The sequence below is a fragment of the Episyrphus balteatus genome, chromosome 4 (assembly GCF_945859705.1).
Source record: "Episyrphus balteatus chromosome 4, idEpiBalt1.1, whole genome shotgun sequence".
In the NCBI taxonomy this organism is placed as follows: Eukaryota; Metazoa; Arthropoda; class Insecta; order Diptera; family Syrphidae; genus Episyrphus; species Episyrphus balteatus.
The window spans coordinates 10,277,252-10,300,411 of NC_079137.1; the positions used below are offsets into that span (position 1 = coordinate 10,277,252).

Sequence of the window (23,160 nt, forward strand, 5' to 3'; positions counted from 1 at the left end):
CATCAAACGATTCTCATTCGATTCTCTAACAACTTTGTACAGCTTGTTCAGCCATTTTTTTTTTGCATTTTCTCATTGCATTTCTTCTACTACTAATCTCCCATCCATAACCCATAAATCAATTGAATTTTTGCTCTTGCTTGTGATCAGGTTCTATAGTCGACACGAAAGTGTTCGATTTATTTATAATTTTTCAAAATTAAACTATTAAAAGTATTAATTAAAAAAATGTCCGACGTTACTGGCAAGAAGTTAAGCGAACTTAAAGTTGCAGATCTAAAAGATCAACTTGATAAACGTTCATTAGAAATAACTGGTTCGAAGGCGACTTTGGCAGAACGTTTGGAAAAGGTTAGTTTAACAGCTCCTAGAAAAAAAAAAAGATAAAGAGCCGCCATTTTGTATAAAATTGTCTTCCTTTTTTTTTCATATGAATAATATGAAATGTTAATTAAATTTTGTTTGTTTTTATTTAAAAATCTTTATTAATTAGGCATTAAAAGAAGAAGGAAAAGATCCAAGTACTTATGTTTTTGAAAAAGAACCACCCAAAGTTATTGTGAAGGAAGAACCTGCCGAAAAGGCTGTGGATGAAGCTGAAGAAAAGGGTGATGAAGAAGCACCGGCAGAGGTAGATGATGGCGACGACGATGATGTTATCATTGATGAAGTTGGTGAAGTCGATGAAGAAGAGCCTCTTCCTGAGGAGGTAAGTTGTATTTTTTTTTTTTTATCTAAATTGTCCATATTTTGATGGAATCTTATATATTTTTTTTTAATAAACGTATACAAGTGAGTATGTATCTATTTAAGAAGGGAACAAATAGTCATTGCAGAATGCGCATGATTTCTATTTTTTTCAGTTACGCTTGCATAGACAATTTGCTCCAATTATCTTATCTCTATGTGGTATTTAGGTCTGAATATTTAAATTAACCCTCTTCCATTAATATCAACAGATTTCCTCTGACTGGATAGTTGGTTTTTTCAGACATATCATTAAATAATTTAGACAATAGTGTTGGTTAGCATTTGAATGATGTTAGGTACTTGCCGAAGTTTTATGTCGGTCATAATAGTATTTCGTATTAAATGTGGTCAAGGCTATCATGTTTCTGAATACTCACTCCCTTTATACTAATAATTTGGTTGCCATGTTATTTGAAATGAGTTAAAGGAACATTTTGTTACAATCCAACAAACAAACTTGCCTTCTCGTTAGTCTGGCTTATTTTAAGTACCTTTTTAAACTTTGCTACTCAATACATAATACGAAGACTTAATGTTCGATACTTCTAATTGTTTTTTTTTTTTTTAATCTATCTTCTCGAATATCCAGCTGCCTTGAAGCTTCTACAAACATTTTCTGTGTAATTTACCTTAAATCAACTGCTGCGATACTTGTAGACAAATACAACGGAAAACAAATAGGAATGTTTTTCATTTACAGTGCTGCTAAAAACATTCCGGATTTTTTTTGTCATTTTTATCAATTGAAATTTTATAACACAAAACTGGGACAAAATATTGTTTCAATATTTTTTCTAGATCGTTATTATACAGGGTGTCCCAAAAGTAATGGATCAAACGAAGTATGCTGATACGGGATCTTAAGGGCTCTCAGAATTTGGTAACTTGTTCATCCCAATTCCTTACGGTTTTCGATTTAATGCAATTCTTTTGAAATTTTGAAAAATCCCTACTTTGCAACAGTATTTTGCTTCCTGCGCCCACTATTTATTTTTGTTTTCTCAAATTCCTTTACAAAAACATTGCCAAATAATTAGGAACAATTAATTAATCAAAATATTTTTTGTTCCATACGCCATTTCGCTGCAAATTAACTAACAGTTTCAAGTTTTATAAAAAATCAATTTTTAACTTTTATTTGAGAGCAACACCGCAAACAAAATTTCTACGGTGTGAGAATGGTTTATTATTTTAAAAAGTTGCCCAGTTATTGTAGTTTTCAAAAATGTATAAAAGTTTCCAAAGTTGCAGTTAGATCGCATAATATTACAATTTGAATTCAACAAAACAGGGTTTTTCAGAACAAAAAACAACCAAAAATAAACACATTTTCTCGAGCTGTTATTTGTTTAATTTTCATTGAACAAAAGCCTCTATTTTTGTATGTATTTTTGCTTTGAAAAACCCTGTTCGGCTTAAAAGTGTTCTACGACTAACTAACGAATTTTATGACTATTATGCGTTTTTTCCGTTATTCCATTAAATATTTTATACAATTCACAAAGCTAACAACTTTGTTTGTTACTGCAAACAAAATTTTTACAAAAGTGAAGCTTAAAACAGTTACCTCAACATCGAAATCCTTGAAAAATCCGGTTAGTTTTTCACAGCCGAAATTCTGGCTATACTTCCTTTTTCAATTTTTGAATTTTTTGTATGTGTTAAAGATCATAATTTTCTGTTGAAATTGCTTAACTGATATAATAACGATCTAGAAAAAATATTAAAACAATATTTTTTCTCAGTTTTGTGTTATAAAATTTCAATTGATGAAAATGGCAAACAAATCCAGAATATTTTTAGCAGCACTCTATCTTTGAAGTTACAATTGTTTAATTTTCTTCTTAGAAACTTTTATTTAAGTAAAAATTTTTTACTTAAATACTTCTTCTTTTACTTCTCTTTTCAAAATGGTATAACATTGTTGAGAATATTTCATAAATAACCGAGATAAAATTTATTTTCTTAAGAAATCCGACTTTTTTATTAGGTAATTTTTCCATATTATTTAAGTTTTTGTATTCTGAAAGGTTCTGAAAGGGTACAAAACTTAAATAATATGGAAAAATTTCCTAATAATAAGATGGATTTCTTAAGAAAAAAAAATTTTATCTCTGTTATTTATGGAATATTCTCAACAATGTTATACCATTTTGAAAAGAGAATTGAATAGACCTCCCTCCTCCATCCGGTTTTTTTCTTGTCCTACGCTCCAGCTTTTTGGCACATTACACCTGAATCACCCTGTATATCGTCGGTGAAACCAGAAAACTGTGTAACTCCATTTTAGCAAATTTTATAGGAAAGCAAAAAAACAAAATCGTTTTGAAGGCATTTGTATGAGTTTTCATTTTCTAATTTGCTAATAAAATAAAAACTATGAACTTTAAGGGGATTCTGAGATTAAGGAACGGTAGATATTAGGTTTGTCTAACAGATGGCATTCAAATCTAATTTTCAGAAAATTTGGAGTTACACACTTTTCTGGTTTCACCGACGATATGTAGGTATATCGTTTTTTTTTTACCTTGTGTTTACCCACATTTATTTAGTGTTGAAGAAAATAATGTGTTATTTGATAAGTTCAGAATGAAAATAGGTGTCAAATCTATCTTAAAGTATGTTTTAGATGTATTTTTTTTTAAGAATTGTGTTTTGTGTGTATGTAGTACAATTTGTCGATAGTTGAAAATTGTTTACACATCTTGTTTTGTCCATATTCCTTGTAGTTTCTAGAAATATGTAAATATATTAGCTGCGTTCCTTTGGGAACATTTATCAAAAGTAGTTAAAAGCCATGGTTCCAAGCAGCTTTAAGTACTAAGCAGTAGACAAATATTCCCAAAGGAACGCAGGGGTGTACCTAATTCGTTCAGTTTACCATTGTTACATATTTCTCATAGGAAATCGACGAGATTTCATGCAAGTCGTTTTCTTCCAATTACCCTTTCCATAAATCGTACGCAAATAAAAAATGTTTATCTCATCGATCAGAGTTGGTATAGGGCATTGTAATTTTCGTTTCCTTTTTTTAGTCAGAGTACCTATACAAAAAATATACAAGGAACAATAAAAGGCGTTGTCTTTCTGAACAAAAGTCACCATGGTCATTTCATGACCATTGACAAGCTATTTTTTTTAACAATTTTGTATAAAATTGAAAGCTTTTCTTTTAATTACGAAGAAACATGAGCACGGTAGTGCTCGTACTAGGTATATAAAAGTAAGTCCTTTAAAAAAAAAAGTTGAAGTTGAGCTTGAGCATCTTCAAATTGAAACTCCCATCCATTCAAATTCAGACTGTAGACAATGGTAGATCCATTTTTTAAGAAATTTCAAGACAAACGTAGGTGTGTAGAGTCAATACTTTTTCTTTTTGTCATAGACATTTTAAAAACTTTAATTTAATAAAAAAAATTCCTGCTAGCCTGATCTTAGGCTTTTTTTCATGCTGGATCTAACTAAAACCTAACTATCCCACAAACAGTTTTGTTTGTTTTTTTTTTTTTTTGCAAGAAAAAACATTAAGATGGATCTCCATAGCAATTAAGGAGTTGGCTACCTACCTACCTACTTTTACTTTTCGATAGATTGCACCGTTTGAAAGTTAAAATAATGATATTTTCAACCTTTAAAAAAATAAGACCTCTTTGTACGTACAACAAAAAAAAAAATGTCCATTATGTTCTTTATAAGTCACGAATGAAAATAAGATCATCTTTTAATGACTCCGAAGATTTTCTATGGAACTATACCTAATTGCTCGTCTTTAATTGTTGATAGTTATTGTTTTTGATTATAATCATATGACAATACCTACCACTAACGCCTTTTTCACCTGTTAATGTGGCTTCCGGATTCAGACTCAGCACAAAAAAATCCATTAGTGCTCCTTGCTGCTCTATTTTCCTTGCAGACCATTGTAATCAGAAGACAATAGCTATGAAGGGCAATGTTACATGGAATAAATTCCTAAACATCCGGCGCGGAATTGATTTGTTTTAGTATTGTAGACCAGTGCCGATGCCTTCAAAAACATTAATAATCATTTTTAGCTAAAAAACAAAACCGACTTCCATGGATCAAAACTAGGTTTTATGGTTTTTAAAATAGTTCCTATGGCAAAAAGTGTACAAAATTGAAATGGGACCACACTGCAGCCACCAGCTATCCAATACAAAAAGAATTATCAAAATTGGTTCACTCAGTCCAAAGTTCTGCGGTAACAAACATAAAAAAAAAAAAAAAAAAAAAATACAGACGAATTGAATACCTCCTCCTTTTTGGAAGTCGGTAAAAAGTACAAAAAAATCATAGTAGAATGAAACCCATTGGAAAAGGAGGTGAATATGATGAAAATTAAAGGAAAAATAAATTACGGGCGAGCCGGGTTCGGGAAGTGGGTGGGTTGAGTTTTTCTTCTTCTTCTTCTTCTCCATTATCGACGATAGTCATGATCTCGGATGGGGTCACAACTCTCCCACTCTACTGCTTCACACTACGGCTCCGCATGTGGGGTTCGCCGGGTTGACCTCAGGAAACGTCGGCAGGCTTCTCGATTTTGAATTGTTCCATGTCTAAGGCCAACTGAATGCAGTTGTCGTTGCATTTGTCTTCTCCATGAGTTCTTAGGCCTGCCTCTTCTTCGCGATTGCGTTGGAACGTCGTATGCGATCGCCTTTTGAACTGGGTTCTCAGGGTTTCTTCTTTGTACAAGACAGTACCAGCTTAAACGGTCATGCTGTATTTTATCCAAGACGGTATTTTTGACGTGAAGACTTCCTCGGATTTTCTTGCTTCTTATTCGATCAAGCTTTGTTACTCCTGCTGTCATACGAAGCATCTTCATCTCTGCTGCTGTCAGTTTACTCTCATACGTTTTGTACATTGTCCAACATTGTGAACCGTATGTAAGTGCTGGGCGAACAACTGCAGTATAGAGCTTTCCTTTTAGTTTAGGGGGCATTTTTCGGTCACAGAAGATGGCAGAGTTTTCGCGCCACTTCATCCACCCTACACTTATTCGGTGGTTGATGTCGTCATCACAAGAAGCTTGGTTGTTGATCATAGATCCAAGGTATTTGAACTTTTCGCACTTGGGAAGTATTGTGCCATTCAGGTAAATGTCCGGAATAGGGCCGTCTGGGTCAGAAAATGGACAGCAGAGATATTCTGTCTTTTTCGCGCTTATCCGGTACCCACTTCCCTCCAGAACATCCACCCATACATCAAGTGCTCGTTGCAGGGATGTTGGATCTTCACTTATGATGGCGCCATCATCAGCAAAGAATAACTGACTCACTTTCGGATCCGTCACTTTTTCTTCAAGCAGAAAGTCAAGGACGGTAATAAAGAGCAAAGGACTCAGGACGCTTCCCTGGTGCACACCGACTTTAATTGGGAACTCTTCGGTGACTCCTGCGGGGCATTTTACCTTCGTTTTTACTTCCTCGTACATGTCCTTGATCATCCGCACGTAGATTTCCGGAACCCCTCGCTGTCTCAGGGACACCCATATCAGATCTCGTGGTTGTCTATCGAATGCCTTTTCGAAATCAACCAGCACAATATGCAAATCCCTCGAGGAATCACGGTGTTTTTCCATTCGGATTCTTAAACTCTGTATGGCATCTGTGGTTGATTTACCCGAGACAAACCCGCACTGGTCATCAGACAGCCGTATTATTTTTCGTAGTCGGCCGTCCAAAATCCGCTCAACGATCTTAATGGTGTGTGACATCAGCTTAATCGATCGGTAGTTATCACAGTCTCGTGTGTCCCCCTTTCCTTTGTAGATTGGGAGAAGGAAACTTTCTCTCCACTGATTTGGCATTTGGTCACCGCTAATGAGTTTGGAGATGAGAATCGTGAGCCATTTACACCCAATGTCTCCCATCTTCTTCCAGAACTCAGAGGGTATTTCGTCTGGACCAATCGCCTTTCCTTTCTTGGAGTTTTTCACCGCCACGCTAACTTCTTCGACTGTAAGGTCGGGTACTTCTTCTAAATTAGGTTCGGCTGTTGGAAAGTAAATCCTGGGGAATTGCTCATTTAGGAGTTCGTCACAATACTGTCGCCACCTGTGGAGAATTTTGTCGTCATTCACAAGTAATAGGCCTTGAGCATCGTTAATGAACTTTGGTAAACGTATTTCCTGAGCATTCCTTCTCCTTTGAGCGGCAATTTTGAAGATAGCTGCACCCTTGTTCATCTTGGCATGTCGCAGTTCCTGGAGAGCCTGGTTTGCATCAGCAGCTGGATCAGATATTTCCCCAAGCTCGCGATACATGCTTTCCGTACTCTCTGCCTTATGCTGGGCGCATTTCTTCTTTGCTTCCTTCTTGTAGCGCTTGTAGTCCACTTCGAGTCGTGCTTTTTCATCTCTATTATGAGAGGGGCATTTGGACCAAGCTTGGAAAGCGGTCTTTTTCCTTGATATCACTGCTTTGACTTCATCGCTCCACCACCATGTTTCTTTTTCCCGTTGGTAGTTTCCTTTAGATGTTCCTAGCAGTGACCTCGCCTTCACCAAGCAAGTTCTTTGCAGAGAGTCCCACATATTTTGTACTCTGCACTCTTCGTTTTGTAATCTGCTGGTGGTCTCGCACAGATAATTTCTCATAACAGAGATGAATGCATCGCCTTTTTCCTTCTCCAGGTTGTACCACTTGATACCTCCGGTAGCCTCTCTTTGTTTGTTTGCCGCCTTCGTCTCCATAAAAAATTCTGTCAGTAGGAGACGGTGTTGCTGGGCGATCGCTTCTCCTAATATCACTTTGCAGTCTTTCACTAGCGGCTTCATGGAACTAGATACCAGATGGTAGTCGATCTGTGTTTCATTTCCACCGCTGCTATAAGTGATAAGGTGTCGGCTTTGTTTAATGAACATGGTATTCAACACTATAAGACCATGTGACCTGCACATGCTTAGAATTTCTTCGCCAGGAGGGTTTCTAGCTCCGAATCCAAGGCCACCATGGCAGTCCTCATAGTCTTCGTTGCCGTTCCCTACATGTCCATTTAAATCTCCACCCACAAACAAAAGCTCTTCCTTTGGGATGTCTTTAATGAGGTTGTGGAAGTCTAGCCAGAATGCATCTTTTTCCACCTGCTCACATCCAATTTGGGGAGCATATGCACTGACTATATTCCACACCTTTCCTTCCATCACCAGTTTAAGAGACATCAATCGGTCACTGGACTTCGAAATGGCCAAAACGCTTCCAAGAAGCTTTTCCGCAAGGATGACACCGATTCCGTTTCTACCTTGCTCTGTTCCGTAGTAGAACATCTTGTATTGTTTTGTCTTGACGTCTAAGAAACGGGCTCTGTTTCCAGTGTTTCGCCACTTGGTTTCTTGGACGCACAAGATGTCCACTCGCCTCCTCTTCATCATCTCTTCTAATTCACAGCTTCGGCTGTTCATACTACCCACGTTCCAACTCGCGACTCTCAATTTTCTTCTAACCTCGTGCATTACTTTGCTAGCCCCCGGAATCCGTATAGCTCTGACCCGATTATTTCTAATCGGTCCAGGATCAGTACCGTGTGTAGCAGCGGTACTGCCTGGCGGGGTAGTGCTGTTCGTGTTAGCAAGTACTTCCATAATGCTCGAAATTTTTCGGAAAATTTCGCGAAACGTTTTTCGAAAATTGTCGACACTGGCATGCTCCTGTTTTTGTAATGTGATCGTCTTTTACTACGCCGGTGATCTCCAGTCGCCTAACCCAAGGAATTGCATGCACGCTTAATGGAAAGCTCTTAGATGTTGGTGTGTGTCGCTAGGCTCACCTTGATGTTATTTTGCCTAGATGTGATTTGCTCCTTATAGACCTGTGCTCTGAATATGTCGGAGTAGCTCATATAAGGGGTTCACCAAGTAGTTCGGCCTAACTGGAACTGGTGACGCTACCGTTGATTCTGTAAATGAATTCTTCCGCTACCGTCAATTGTTGGGAGTGCCTTGGTGGGAACACTCCTTCGTTGGGGGGGGGGGGGGGGGGGGGGGTAATTAGTAGCAACAGCCTACTCCGCTTCGACCTGTCGACCATGGGAGGCCCTTCTGCGAAAACAAGTTTCGCGATCGCATAGCTCTTAGCTTCATAGTAGTAGTCACCGTAAGCCCATCCGCCACGACAAGGCTTACCCCCATGGATGGGGGGTGGGTTGAGTTTTTAATGGTAAAAAATGGTATATCTCGATTTCCGGCAAAACTACAAATCCTATAGAAAAAAGTTGTATGGCAAAGTTGTAGGTATTAAAAAGATCTACAACTTTTGTATCAACAATTTTTTCACATAACCTCAAAATTTATGTAAAAAATTAAAAAAAAACCGAGTTTTTGGTTTTTTATTTTTATCTTTTTCAAAAACAAAAATTTTTCTACGAAATTTGGTGAAAACTTACCTTATTATGTCCCAAATACACTGTAATTTATTTGATTTAAAATATTAATTTGTTTACCTTATTTTGACTTAATACCAAAAAAAACACCCTAATTTTCAATCGAAAATTCACGTGTCAAAATATCAGCTTTTTTCAAAAAGTCGGTGGGCATTTCGTTCGTTAAAATGTCTATTTTCTAATGGTGTAAAAAAAAAATTACATTAGTATACTATAGAACATGTTCTCGTAAAATTCAAAAAATGAAAAAAGCTTGAACTCGAAAAAATTTTTTATGATTGTTTACAATTTTGGCCTATTTATTTAAATTTACACTTTAATTACTCAAAAAACGTAAGATTTATCAATGTAACATGAAATCTTACGTTTTTTGAGTAATTAAAGTGTAAATTTGAATAAATATGCCAAAATACTATACTAATGTAAATTTTTTTTTACACCATTAGAAAATAGACATTTTAACGAACTAAATGCCCACCGACTTTTTGAAAAAAGCTGATATTTTGACACGTGAATTTTCAATTGAAAATTAGGGTGTTTTTTTGGTATTAAGTCAAAATAAGGTAAACAAATTTATATTTTAAATCAAATAAATTACAGTGTATTTGGGACATAATAAGGTAAGTTTTCACCAAATTTCGTCGAAAAATTTTTGTTTTTGAAAAAGATAAAAATAAAAAACCAAAAACTCGGTTTTTTTAATTTTTCACATAAATTTTGAGGTTGTGTGAAAAAATTGTTGATACAAAAGTTGTAGATCTTTTTAATACCTACAACTTTGCCATACAACTTTTTTCTATAGGATTTGTAGTTTTGCCGGAAATCGAGATATACCATTTTTTACCATTAAAAACTCAACCCACCCACTTCCCGAACTCGGCTCGCCCGTAATTTATTTTTCCTTTAATTTTCATCATATTCACCTCCATTTCCAATGGGTTTCATTCTACTATGATTTTTTTTTGGTTTCAAAAATTATCGACCCTAGTCTATTGAGGTCTATTCGATTCAAAACAGTCCACTTGCAGCAATTTATGAAGTCTTTAAGCCTTTCCCTGTCATTAAGATTTGAATCGTTTTGATTCCTCCATAATGAAAATATTCATACGCGTTCTTTTATGTATATTTTACTCACATATGTGACTACATTTAGATAACAAAATGCATTCAGGGTTCAGATATTTAAACATTTTTGTATAATTTTTTAGGAATTTGAAGAAGAAGAAGAGGAAACAGAAGACACCCAAAACACTGATACCAATATGAATGACAATGAAGAATCTATTAATCTAACAATTGAAGAAGATGAACAACAACTGTTACATAATGAAGTAAATTTACTTGAACTTTTAACAACAAAGAAACATTTTAACATTTTCAAATAATTTTTTAAGGCTCAAGACGATAAGGACAAAACACTAAGTAAGTACTCCTTTTCATGTTAATCCTCCTATTTGCAAAAAAAAAAACCTATAATCCCTTTCCAAATAAAATCCTTAATTGTTATGTGCATAAAGTGAACAAAATGGATAAAAAAAACTGTGATTAGAATTAAGTGGGACTTTTTTGTATATTTTAATTAAACTTAAAAAAAAAAAAAACGCCGAATAAATATTCTAACATAACATCCCTCACTACCGTACAATCATAGCTGATGAATCAACTACTGAAACTAATAAATCAAAGAACAAGGAAAAGGATGATTCTTCTGAAGAAAAGAAGACCAAATCTGACACTAAAAAAACTGATTCGGAGAAGGAAAAGAAATCATCTTCTTCATCATCCAGTACAAAGGAAGATTCATCGAAGGATGATAAAACAGCTGACAAACAAAAGGACGAAAGGTTGGTTGATCACAAATAAAATGAAGGACCAAGAGGAAGAAGACAAATACAGTCAGGACAATACGACTTGGAACTTCCAACTTAAGATATTGTATTTGACAAAATTCATGTTTTAGGTTGTTAAAAAAAAGTTTGTTGTTTGTGATGGTTTTCTATTATAAATACTGTTTGGAAATCTTCCTTCACTGTGTGCTACACTTCTTGCTAATCTATCATTGGATCGTATATTAAAAACCATCACAAGCTACTTACCGAACTTCTTGTATTTAACTTAGAGCAGAATTTTTTCAAATATTTTTTATCTTATTGATACATTTTTCTTCAAAACAAACAAATACTAATCAGTTACTTTTCTTTGGATTTTCATCATCAGCGCTGAAACAAAATCGTCATCAAAATCAACATCGAAGGATGACAAAGGTAAATGTTACATTAAAATGTTAAAATTAAATTTTAAATTCAGTTAAATGAAGAGGGCAAAAGTGTTTTGTTGTTAATGTTAGAATTTTTTGGAATCTGAAGCAGTTCTTTTATTTTGCAAAGAGAAAAAAATCGTGTGAATTAGTTCGTTATACAAACGTTCTCAAAACTACTGCTTTTGATTGGCTTTTTGATACTGAAATGGTTTAATAAAGTAATAAAGTAAATGGGCGCATAATCTTTTCTTTTATCAAGAATTTTGGGTTTGGGCGGTAAACTATTCTTGGTAGATTCATGGATAAAATAATCCAAACTTGTCTCGACTTCTTAATACTACTTTTCAGTGATAGTAAATATTTGCTTTATGTTCAATTAATTTGGGGAAGGTCGAGACCGATTCCATACAGGAATCACGCAACTGCTGTCACATAAATGTTTTCCTGTTTTTATGATGGGCGACAAGTTTCGTTTTCTGTGGCAAACATTTCTTAAAGACCCCAATCTACTTGTCAGTAATAAAAAGGTAAATACCTTCTTTTCGCGTGGCACTGCAAAAGGCGTTTCTCCTTTTTAATTTTATGGGCTTATGTCTATAAATTTAGGGTATTAGCCATTGATATGTGCAGATTATCGCCTGGGATATATGTACAAGTAGATGTATCTCAATTTGTGGACACTATTATTTACTCTTCAGTATTTTTGATTCAATAAAATTTGAATTGGCGGTGATTTGAGCACCGTCTTGTTATGTTTTAAAACGAAATTATAGATCGTTTAAAAAACTTCGTTATCTACAATCCCATAAAGATGTGCGCCCTTACCACCAAGCTTTAAATCAATTCTATTGATTGACTACCACTCTCTTGTGACATCTTAATCTCGGTCTTTCTCTACTGCTCTGTTATTGGGTTGAGACTCCTACACATACCCCAGTCATATTAATTGTTGCAAATGTATTCGTTTGGTTGGACCGACATGACAAAAATTCACCCGTTTACCAATAGAACATTGGTTATATCGGTCATATACCGATGATCATTTAACCTTTTTGTTTAATAACCGGCGCCCATGAAGGACTCCTATACAAAACACGTCTGCTTACCATTGTGTCCTAGCGTTTTGTCTGCAGCCGTCTTAACCCTTGTTTGCCTAATGGTAACAACTTTACGTCAGGTTTCGTGTCCAAAATAAGTTTTATTTAAACAATCTTAAGAAATAGAAAACATCAAATTAAAAGCAAAGTTTTGAGCACGGTTGAATTTTCTTGTCGTGGACCGCATAAAATCTTTATTACTAAAATGTAAAACGGGCGCGATAAAAATATCACATAAATCCTTAATAGAAATGAGTTTAAAATGCAGCTTACTTGTACCCCTGGAAGAGATGATTTCCTGCCAAAACTATTATGATGACATTGATGTACATACTCCATTGGACTGGTGAACTTTTTGGATCTGAATGATTAAAGCTATTTAAGCAACATTATCCTTAGCAGCTGACTGAAGGCAAAAGCAGGTTCTATACAGAATTCTTTTGTGAATCCTAGTATAAGGTTTGTAAGGATCCTTGAAAGACGCATTGGTTTACGACAGCGCCAGCAGCCATAATTCTTCCTTTTTTGTTTGCTTAAAATTTTATGAAATTCGCGAACATTTTTTATACTAAATTTTAGTATCTGTTCAACAAATTTTTAGTCTTTATGTCATAAGAGTGTTAATTAGTTCGATTAAGATGAGACCAAATCAACCTGGAAGTTGAAGCAATGATGTCTAGTCGTAGAAATATAATGGTAACCAAACAAGGCCTAAAAAGAACAATTATATTGTAAGTAGTGCACGGGAAATTCTGAAAGGAACAAGAGTGTTGCAGCACCAAAAAGTATTCACTATGATCCATTCTCATTAAATGATCTTCGAAGGGAGAGGGCTGTGGAGAAATACACAAGGAGATCAGTTTTGTTTTTGGCGGACGAAGCGCTGAATAAAACACATCACCAAATATAAGAGGGTAAACAAGGTAATTTTATAGAGGAGGTGCAGATTCTATATAAATGTTTATCGATAGCAGCTGAACCTAACCACAATCTTTAGAAACCAGGTAAAATCACCATCACTAATTTGGCAGTTTTTTCATTAGGTGTACTATAGGACTAGGAACAAATTCCAGCCATACTTCTACCAACAAACAAGGAAATGTCCAAGCAGCAACCTCAAAATTCTATTGTCACATTATAACCAAGATGTCCAATTATTTACAGCAGTTTCCATCATCATGGCTGCAGTCATCACCTTAATCAACAGTAATCTAATCGAACGATTAACACTCTATTTGACACTTTCGTCATCTTCGTTGTTGTGTGCTCAAATAACTGTTTCAGATTCCAAACTATAAAACAAAAAAAAAAAAACTTGAGTAGATTGGGAGGCCTGAATATAGAATTTCCAAAGTGTTCTCTATCTATTTTAAATGCTCGTGCAAGTTCTATTGTTAGTAGGTTTTTTAAATAAGTAAAAAAAATAATAATAAACAATAATAAGTCCCAGTATTTTAAAGAATTTTAAAAAAATGTGCTCACTCGACCACTATTGTTATTATGGAATTTCCAGAAAAATCATCAGGTGCACCATCAGAATCATCAAAATCCAAAACATCATCGTCAAGTCGCAATCTCTGGGTATCTGGACTGTCATCTCTGACTCGTGCCAGTGATTTGAAGACGATTTTTACCAAATATGGCAAAGTTATCGGCGCCAAAGTGGTTACCAATACTCGCACTCCAGGAACTCGTTGCTATGGTTTTGTAACGATGTCATCTTCATCGGACGCAAGTCGATGCATTGATCATTTGCATCGCACCGAATTGCATGGGCGCATAATCTCTGTGGAAAGAACTAAGAATGAAATTGGTTCAGGTAGCAATGGTCATTCTTCAACAGCAGCAGCAGGGGCAGGTAATACTAGCAATTCGTCAGGCAGTTCCAAGAAGAAGGAAGAAGAATCAAAGAAAGCATCAACAGACGCCAAGGACACTAAGGGCAAGGCAACTACTGATGGCGCCGATAAAAAGTCCACAACATCGACCGTCAAGGACGATAAAGACAAACCAAAGGGCGGTGCCGCCTCTAATAAGGGAGCTGATGAAACAAAGGTAGTCGCTGAAGGCGGTGACAGGCCCAAGCCAGACAATGCCGTACGTCGTCGACGTAACTCACGGTCAGGAGATCGGCGACGCATGGACCGTCCACCACTACCTCCTCGTCGACCAAGCATTGATCGTGAAGAACGTGAGCGTGAACGCCTACGTCGTGAGAGAGAAAAGGAACGTGAGCGTCGTGAACGTGAAATTCTCTCCTACCAGAAGATCCGTGAAGAGAGGGAACGCCAACGACTGAGGGAACGTGAACGTGAGCTGCGTGAAGAAGAGCGTCGTCGCCGAGAAATCCGTGAGCGACAACGCGAAGAAGAACTTCGTCTAGCTGAGGAGCGTAGAAAACTAGCTGCCGAACGTGAGCGTCTTGAAAGAGAGAAAGCCGAACTATTGCGTTTGGAACGAGAACGCCAGAAGTTGGAGCGTGAAAAAATCGAACTGGAGCGCCTAGAACTCAAGCGCCAACAAATGAAGTATGATGAAGCTTTCTGAAATCTCAAAATCTCAGACTTTATTCGATCTCTCTCTCTAAATATTGTATAATTATTTTTACTTGCAATTTGTTTTGTTTTCATTTTAAGCAAAATGTCTAAAAAAATAAGTAAAAAACAAAAAAAGGCGCTACCGGCGCTTTTGTGTATCAATTAGAAATGTAGCTAGTAGCGCCAGTGTGTTGATGTTGATGTTTTTTTTTTAATTTTTTTTCAATCGAAAATTTTAAAAAATAAATTGTTTATTCTTTTTTTATTTTTCTGTTTTCCCAAATTGATTTAGAATTATTGCAACGTCACGTATTGATGAACCGCCAAAGAGGGCTGTAAAGAGGGCCGGCGATGAACGTTATCCCGAGACAACAGAACGCAAGAGAAATAGCGGAGCTCGATTTGAAGCACCCCCACCACCAAGATTTGATGCATCTATTGCTACTAGGTGAGTTACATTTTATGTATTTTTTTTTTTAAGTTTGCATTTGAGTAAGTTTATTGATAGATTAAATGTTCTTCCTCCTGACATTTTGGCAATTTCTAAACAATTATTCAACTCTTTTTGAATTCTTGTATTATTTTTTGTATCAATATCGACATTTTTGTAGGGTTATTAAAGCAATAGAAGATGTAAGAGAAGCTGATGAAGAAATAACTTTTCAAAATGTTAAAGACCAACAAGAATGGAATAAATATGAAATGTTGGTAGAAAAATCCTTAAATAAGAGGAGAAGAAGACGTGATTTGGAATGCGATAAAAGTCCATGGTTTACTGAAGAATGTGCTAGGCTTAATTCTATAAAAATAATTGCATTGGGATTATATAAAAAACACAAAACACCTATTGCAAAGAAATTTCATGATCAAAAAAGAAAAGAAGAGCGTGTGTTTAATCGAAGACTTAAGCGCGAACATGAATGGAAACTTATTGAAAAGTCTAAAGAAGATTTTGATCGGGATGCTGTTTACAAAAACTGATGAATTTAAATGAAAAATAAGAAAGAAGTTATTTTAAGTATTTTTTGTATTCTTTAGGTTTTTGAGATAATCGGTCGGAGAGTTTTTGAATTATTTTTGATAAAATAAAACAACAATTATGGTTAATTCTGTTTTGAATACTTCATCAATACAAATTTTATAATTTATTAGTTATAACATGATTGACGAATGAATATTCTGATATTTAATTATTGCTTTTCAATTGCTTTCATATGAATATATCGAAAAATATCTTACAAAAGCAATGACCATGGTTCAAAAATTATCAGACAACGACGATTACTCTACACTAGCCTAAACAAAACATCTCTTCATAAAGAACTGGTTCTAATTTCTAATTGTATTAAAAATTCTATTACTTGAACTGTGGTCTTTGCTGCGGAGATCGCTTTACATCCAGTGAATTGCTCATTATTTCACACATTACATTTCGTGAGCAGAAGGCTTTAAGTTATTTAAAGACAGCATTCTACAAGAATCAACAGTCAACACAAATAAATTAAATTGAACACAAAACAAAAAAAATTATGGAGAAAGATGACTACGTTTTCTATTGCCATCAGGAATTTCAAACAATGTACTTCCAAAATGTTTATCTATGGTCAAAGCCCGTTCTCAACATGAGGCTGTAACGGCCAAAGGTGAGTCCAAACAAAGATTCAACATATTTGTTTGCACATGTTTATAAAGTGTATCATTATTATCTACCTACCATGAAACTATTGAAACACCTTTATAATACATTAATCAACTCTTCACAACTCTCTCAACAAAAAAAAAACTAAACATTTAGGAAATGTCGATCTATAGTTGTCTGCACAAATATTAAATTGTTCCTCCATTCGGTGGCCATCTTTTTCTATCATATTTATGTTTTGATTCAAAAAAAGTTACCCTCGTTGAGTCAATAACACCGTCAGATGATTTTTCTGCTCCCACCTATTTATCGTAAACTTCCCTATTGTTAGCACCTCCAATGATTGGCATCTTGAGTTTAAAAACCATTTACAGATACTATTTTTAATTATTGTTGATAATTTTTGCAACACATATTTATAATTTCTGTATAATTTGGCATCGCGTCATTTATATTTTATAACTTGGAAACTTAAGAAAACCCTGCTTAAAAATGAACTCTTTTGTTCCCGCCTTTTAAGTAAACGAGTAAGAGAAGAGGTGAGCTTAAGTGGTAATACATATTTATGAAGAAATGAGAAAAAAATTTCTATTTATTGATGTTTGGGCTTTAATGATCAGTTTAGTAGATGCAATTAATTAAATAAAAAATTAATTCATATTTTACCCAACGTTTCGCTAGTATTTTCCAGCTTCTTCAGGAGTTAATATTTATTATCTTTAAAAACAAATTATAAAAAGTGTGGTTTTAGTACTATGTCTATTATTTTACAAACAATTGAAAAAAAGTGTAGGTATTTTAATTATTTAAATTATTAATTACTTGGTCTATTGCACTTACTTTTTTGAATTTTGAAAATTACATTATTTAAAGTAAATTAACATTTAATAAACAACTCATTAACCCTTTCGGTACCAGCGTTACTCTCATGTAACATATCTTTGAAAATTCTTAAAAAATATTCCATTAAATATTTTTTTAGGTTTCGATAGCTTAATTGAAAGATAATAATGCCTAGTTACTGGATTAGTAAAAAAAGTTAGTCAAATATCATACTTTTATTTTTTTTTTATCGAAAAAGGGACTGAAATCCACATTTTTTTTTAGTTACAAAAATTTTTTTTTATATATGGTCATAATTTTGTAAAAAAGATATCGTCGCTGTAGTTCTAATACCTCGTAACCCAGAAAAGTCTATTTTTCAGGAGAGCCAAAAAACTAAGTATGAAATGTATGATGTATCAATACAAATGATTGATTAAGCGTAGCTCTGACAATATCGGTGTTAGGCAAACAGGGTCTTTTCTATTACATCCGGATTTTTTTCAACAATATAATTCCATCATTAGTCCAAAATCGCCTTTTTGTGGGTTACGAGGTATTAGAACTACAGCGACGATATAAAAAATGTTAATCCAGCTGTGTTTTGGCTTAGAAGAAGTAGCATACATTATTGTTCTATAAAAAGTTATTTCCTCAGTTGTGCGACTTTTTTTTGGTGGTCATAGGCAGTGTATGTTATTTACATGTAACATGAAAATAACAGATTAGTTTTGCTATTTATTATTTTGGAACATAATTTTTGCTATTCACATTTCTTAGTTTTTATGTTTTTGACACGATAATACTGAAAAAACATTTTTTAATTTTGATTTTCATAGCTTGGGTTCGAAAGGGTTAATAAATTAACACTTATTGGACAACAAAACTTAAGCCTAATAAATATCACTTCTTATCACAGATCAAATTGTTGTTACTTATGGCAACACTATATATCGAGCTGATATTGTCTAGGTCTTCTTTATGATTCATTTTTGTTGTTGATTTTGGTTGCATTCGCAGACTTTCCAATGTATAGGGGGGGTGGTGCGGTTTTCTTTATCTAATATTGTTACGTTTTCAACGTAACTTTATCTGATCTCTTCTTTCTTATGTCAGCTTCATGTTCTGATAGTCTGATTGCAAGCTTACGTTTTGTTGTACCTACATATACCATGCTGCACATGTTGTTGTTGTTGCCTTTGCATCGTATTTGATAGACTACATTATGCTGATCTGTTTTTTTTTTGTGGGTAATTTTGTTTTTGTAAATATTGAATTTAACGTGTAATTAGCTTTGTGTGCGAAACTGCATTTTTATCTATCAATTGGTATTGTTTTGTTAAGTGTATGTTAAAGAGTAATATCTAGGGTTGCCAGATTTTACTTTTTGTGTTAATAATTGGTTATTTTTGTTTTGTATTAGGTGAAGTTTATTGTTATTAATTCATTGATTATTGTGTTCGGGAAATTGTTCATTTGTACAATTGTTTTGATTTTAATGATGTTTCCATTATGGTAGATGTTGTCACTTATAAAACATCATTAAAATCAAAATGACGATGACTAAATATCTAGTCCATAATGTTTCCTAAAGGTGTCCGGTTTCAAAATGGATGAATCTTTTTCGCATTAAATCTTCTGTTCTGGTTTAAATAAGCTTTAATCTTTTAAATGAAACATATCATCAAATTATAGCCCTGTTCCAAAGGCGGTGGTAGTTTACTACTAGTAGATGTTTTGGTTAATCTAGTACTATCATCTACTCATGCTCTTCTTCCCGAGTAGATACGATTTGTATTGAATTCGTTGAAAGTGCGTTCCATTGAAAATCGCTAGTAAACTACTAGTAGTACTTTGCCACCTCCCAAAGGAACAGTGCTTACATATATTTTATAAGCTTTTTCAAAAATATTGCTAAGTTTTAGCTAGCTAGCTATTTGTTTTGAATGAATTGTAAAATTGAAAAATAGAACCTCAGTTTATTCATTTCTTAAAAAAAAATAATAAAAAAAAAATATAAATAAATAAAAATATTCTCAAAATTTAATTAACTTTTTTTTTTAAATATATTGACATACGAGTATATTTTATTAAATCTTGTTACTTTTCTAACATAAATAAATCAATTTGTATTTTCTTTTCTTTCAGTTACGACAAAAAACGTGATGACTACGGAAGCTCATCGAAACAACGTGATGACTACCCATCAAAACGTGATGATTATTCTACATCGAAACGTGGTGGCGGCGGAGGAGCCGATGATTACTCTAGCAGCATGAAACGTAGCGCAGTTGGTGGAGCCGATGATTATTCGAGCAGCATGAAACGTAGTGTTGCCGATGACTACACAAGTGCACCCAAACGCTCAGTTGAGGAATACTCATCCAAGCGAGATGAATATGTTTCATCCAAACGTGGTGGTGGCGGCGATGACTATCCATCAAGCAAACGCAGTGCTGGAGATGACTACGGATCGAGCAAACGAGATGAGTACAAACGTGAAGTTGAAATCCGTCATGTTCCTTCGTCCAGTTATCATTCGAATGGAGGAGGCGGTAGTGGTATGAATTCGTCGTCATTCTTTCCACGTCATGGACAAACTGCTGGTGGTAGTAGTAGCAAGCGTTATGAGAGTGCTTCATATGGTTCGTCGGAGCGTCAAGGTGGAGGCGGTAGCAGCAGTGGAGGTGCCAACTGGCAAATGGGACATTCTAGTCATGGCAGTCATTCCGGTCATGGGCATTCGTCGCATTCTGGTGGCGGAGGACCATCGGGCATGAAATCTTATGCCAGCAATGGAATGTCCTCAAATGGTGGCATGCCAGGAGGCAGGCAATCGATGAAGTCTGATGAACATTGGCGAACGATGCCATCGTCAGGCGATCGTTACGATAGAACGTACAATGAAAGATCTGGGCCTTATGGTGGCGGAAGTGGTAGTAGTCGTCCAGTCTCTGACCGATATGGCGGCGCACAAATGTCGTCACGTTATGAGAAACAATATTAGTCAAGTCGTCGTCATAGAATTAAAGAGAAATCAGCAGCGTACATTTTTCTTATACGCTTTAAAATTATGACTAAGATTATTTTTAAGAATTTACATAGTTTTTTTTTGCTTTGGTTTGGTTTATTTTTCTAACCAACAAAATTTAGGATAAACTTTGCATTGCATTGGACTTGTGAAGTGGCTAACATTCTGCTGTCCATAAGTTACGTCACTATTACATTTTGTGTTTGAATATAAAAATGTTACTTTTTTTAAATTTCATGACACATCATTTAGAATTGAATAAAACAAAAAAATATGCAAATAAAAGAAAAATTTTAAAAATTGTTTTATTGTTGAGAATCGAAAATGGAAGAACGATGCTGATGACCGGATTGAATAACATTAGAAGCGAATAACAACAAAGTCGATTATCGGCTAAGGCTGTCGGAGTTTAATGAACTGAGGTATTAAAGGTAAAGATTATCGGAATTTTTAAAACTCGATGGGCAGATCCTTTGGAGAGTTTATATTCCGAAAGGTGGGTATAAGAAGAAGACGATGAAAAATGTATTTCAGAAAATTTTGAAACAAAACATTGGAAATCAGGACTGACGTCGTCGTCACCGAGAAGCACGGCACAGATATTGAGCGACCATGCGTAGGATCATCATTCCAGGTAAGTTGATTGTTTTTATGTAGGCAAAAAGATAAATTGATATCTTAGGTTCTGCGTAGAAAAGTAGATAATTTAGATTTTAGTAGGAGAGCTAGTGGCACATTTGACTAAGGTAGCTCTTGTAAGGCTGAAAATTCGTACAGTGGTAGTTTTTAGCATGCTAAGTAAGAAAATCTTGGTCTGGCATACCTCAGCGGTGCACATCATATATATATATGACCTTGAAAGTGTAATTTTCAACTTTTTTTGCCCAAAATTTGACTTTGAAATCGATTATTTCAAAAAGTATTGATTAAAATAACTTGATTTAAAAACTAATATAAAGTGTAATATTCTGCCTTTTGATAAATGTATCACTCATAACTGCAGGTGTTGCCGTTGTTTTTAAATAATTTTTTTTTTATTTTGAGTTACTTTTTTAGAAAATTGCCCCTCCCTCCTAAACGGGGGGAGATAGACCACCCCTTCCCATAGTAAAAAATGCTTGTATTTAACTCCTCTACAAGAATCCGTTACTAATTTTCCCCGCCTTAGAAAACCATTTTCGGTTCAAATTTTTTTTTTTGTATTTTATATTTTTTGGGGAAATTACGAATACTAAGGCGGGGAAAATTAGTAACGGATTCTTGTAGAGGAGTTAAATACAAGCATTTTTTACTATGGGAAGGGGGGTCTATCTCCCCCCGTTTAGGAGGGAGGGGCAATTTTCTAAAAAAGTAACTCAAAATAAAAAAAAAATTATTTAAAAACAACGGCAACACCTGCAGTTATAAGTGATACATTTTTCAAAAGGCAGAATATTACACTTTATATTAGTTTTTAAATCAAGTTATTTTAATCAATACTTTTTGAAATAATCGATTTCAAAGTCAAATTTTGGGCAAAAAAAGTTGAAAATTACACTTTCAAGGTCATATATATATATGATGTGCACCGCTGAGGCCTGCCAGACCAAGATTTTCTTACTAAGCATGCTAAAAACTACCACTGTACGAATTTTCAGCCTTACAAGAGCTACCTTAGTCAAATGTGCCACTAGCTCTTGGACTATTTTGTCTACCATATTTTTTTATCAGTAGTAAATAACACTGTGCAAGTTTTTTGAAAAAAATTTTTGAGACAGGCGCGCGATTAACTGTTTCGCCCTATTTCGGACCCGAGAAATCCATTTGCATCATTAGTTTTTCGATTTATCGGTACGACTTCGAACAAATTTTTTTTGGAAAGTTTTTTCAATTATTTTGAGATTTTTCCACTGTTTTTAGTCATTATTCAATCAAAAACAATGTTTATATTGCTAATAATTCTGCTCAAACGTTATTTGCTACATTGTAAACAATTTTGAACAATTTATTTGAAAGTTTAATGATTTTTTTTAAAATTTTTTTAAAAAAAATCGAAATTTTTTACATTGTTATCGTTTTTTCGGTGTTTTTGTTCTCTTTTGCACAAATACATAGCATGTTTTCCATTAAAAATTAATTTAACTGTTAATTTAGTGTTGGTTAAACTTTGACATACTATCGATAGCATCGATAACAAAAAATATCGAGTATATCGATACTTCACAAAACTATCGATAATTTCAATACTTCCAAATTATTTTACCACAAGGCTATCGATATTATCGATAGCTTTGAAATTAATTTAACACAATTTGAACTACAAGTTAAGTTTTCGTTTGACATTGGATGTAAACAACGAATTAACATAGTGTTTGGTAGATATCGATAGTTTCCATTGCCGATTGTATCGATAGTTTTAAGAAAAAACTATCGATAGTATCGGTAGCCTTGTGGAAGTATTGAAACTATCGATAGTTTTGTGAAGTATCGATATACTCGATATTTTTTTGTTATCGATGCTATCGATAGTATGTCAAAGTTTAACCAACACTAAATTAACAGTTAAATTAATTTTTAATGGAAAACATGCTATGTATTTGTGCAAAAGAGAACAAAAACAGCGAAAAAACGATAACAATGTA

At 34.4% G+C, this 23,160-nt stretch overlaps 2 protein-coding genes across 3 annotated transcripts in view; both read left to right on the plus strand.

Moving 5' to 3' along the window:
* LOC129919457 (protein Lilipod) overlaps positions 1 to 23,160 on the plus strand; it is a 147,200-nt gene that overhangs the window by 12,806 nt on the left and 111,234 nt on the right. The gene's annotated exons all lie outside the window — the stretch shown is intronic.
* LOC129919453 (SAFB-like transcription modulator) lies at positions 90 to 20,830 on the plus strand. Of its 2 annotated transcripts, none has more exons than XM_056000326.1 (9): positions 90 to 351; positions 494 to 709; positions 10,362 to 10,484; positions 10,548 to 10,575; positions 10,805 to 10,997; positions 11,371 to 11,417; positions 14,024 to 15,038; positions 15,340 to 15,495; positions 19,657 to 20,830. In XM_056000326.1, the coding sequence occupies exons 1-9, from the start codon at positions 229 to 231 to the stop codon at positions 20,513 to 20,515; spliced, it is 2,760 nt and encodes a 919-aa protein (XP_055856301.1). In that variant the 5' UTR covers positions 90 to 228; the 3' UTR covers positions 20,516 to 20,830. The 2 variants fall into 2 exon arrangements, with proteins under 2 accessions (XP_055856301.1, XP_055856302.1); XM_056000327.1 differs by lacking the exon at positions 19,657 to 20,830 and adding an exon at positions 15,659 to 16,210 and having other exon boundaries at positions 98 to 351.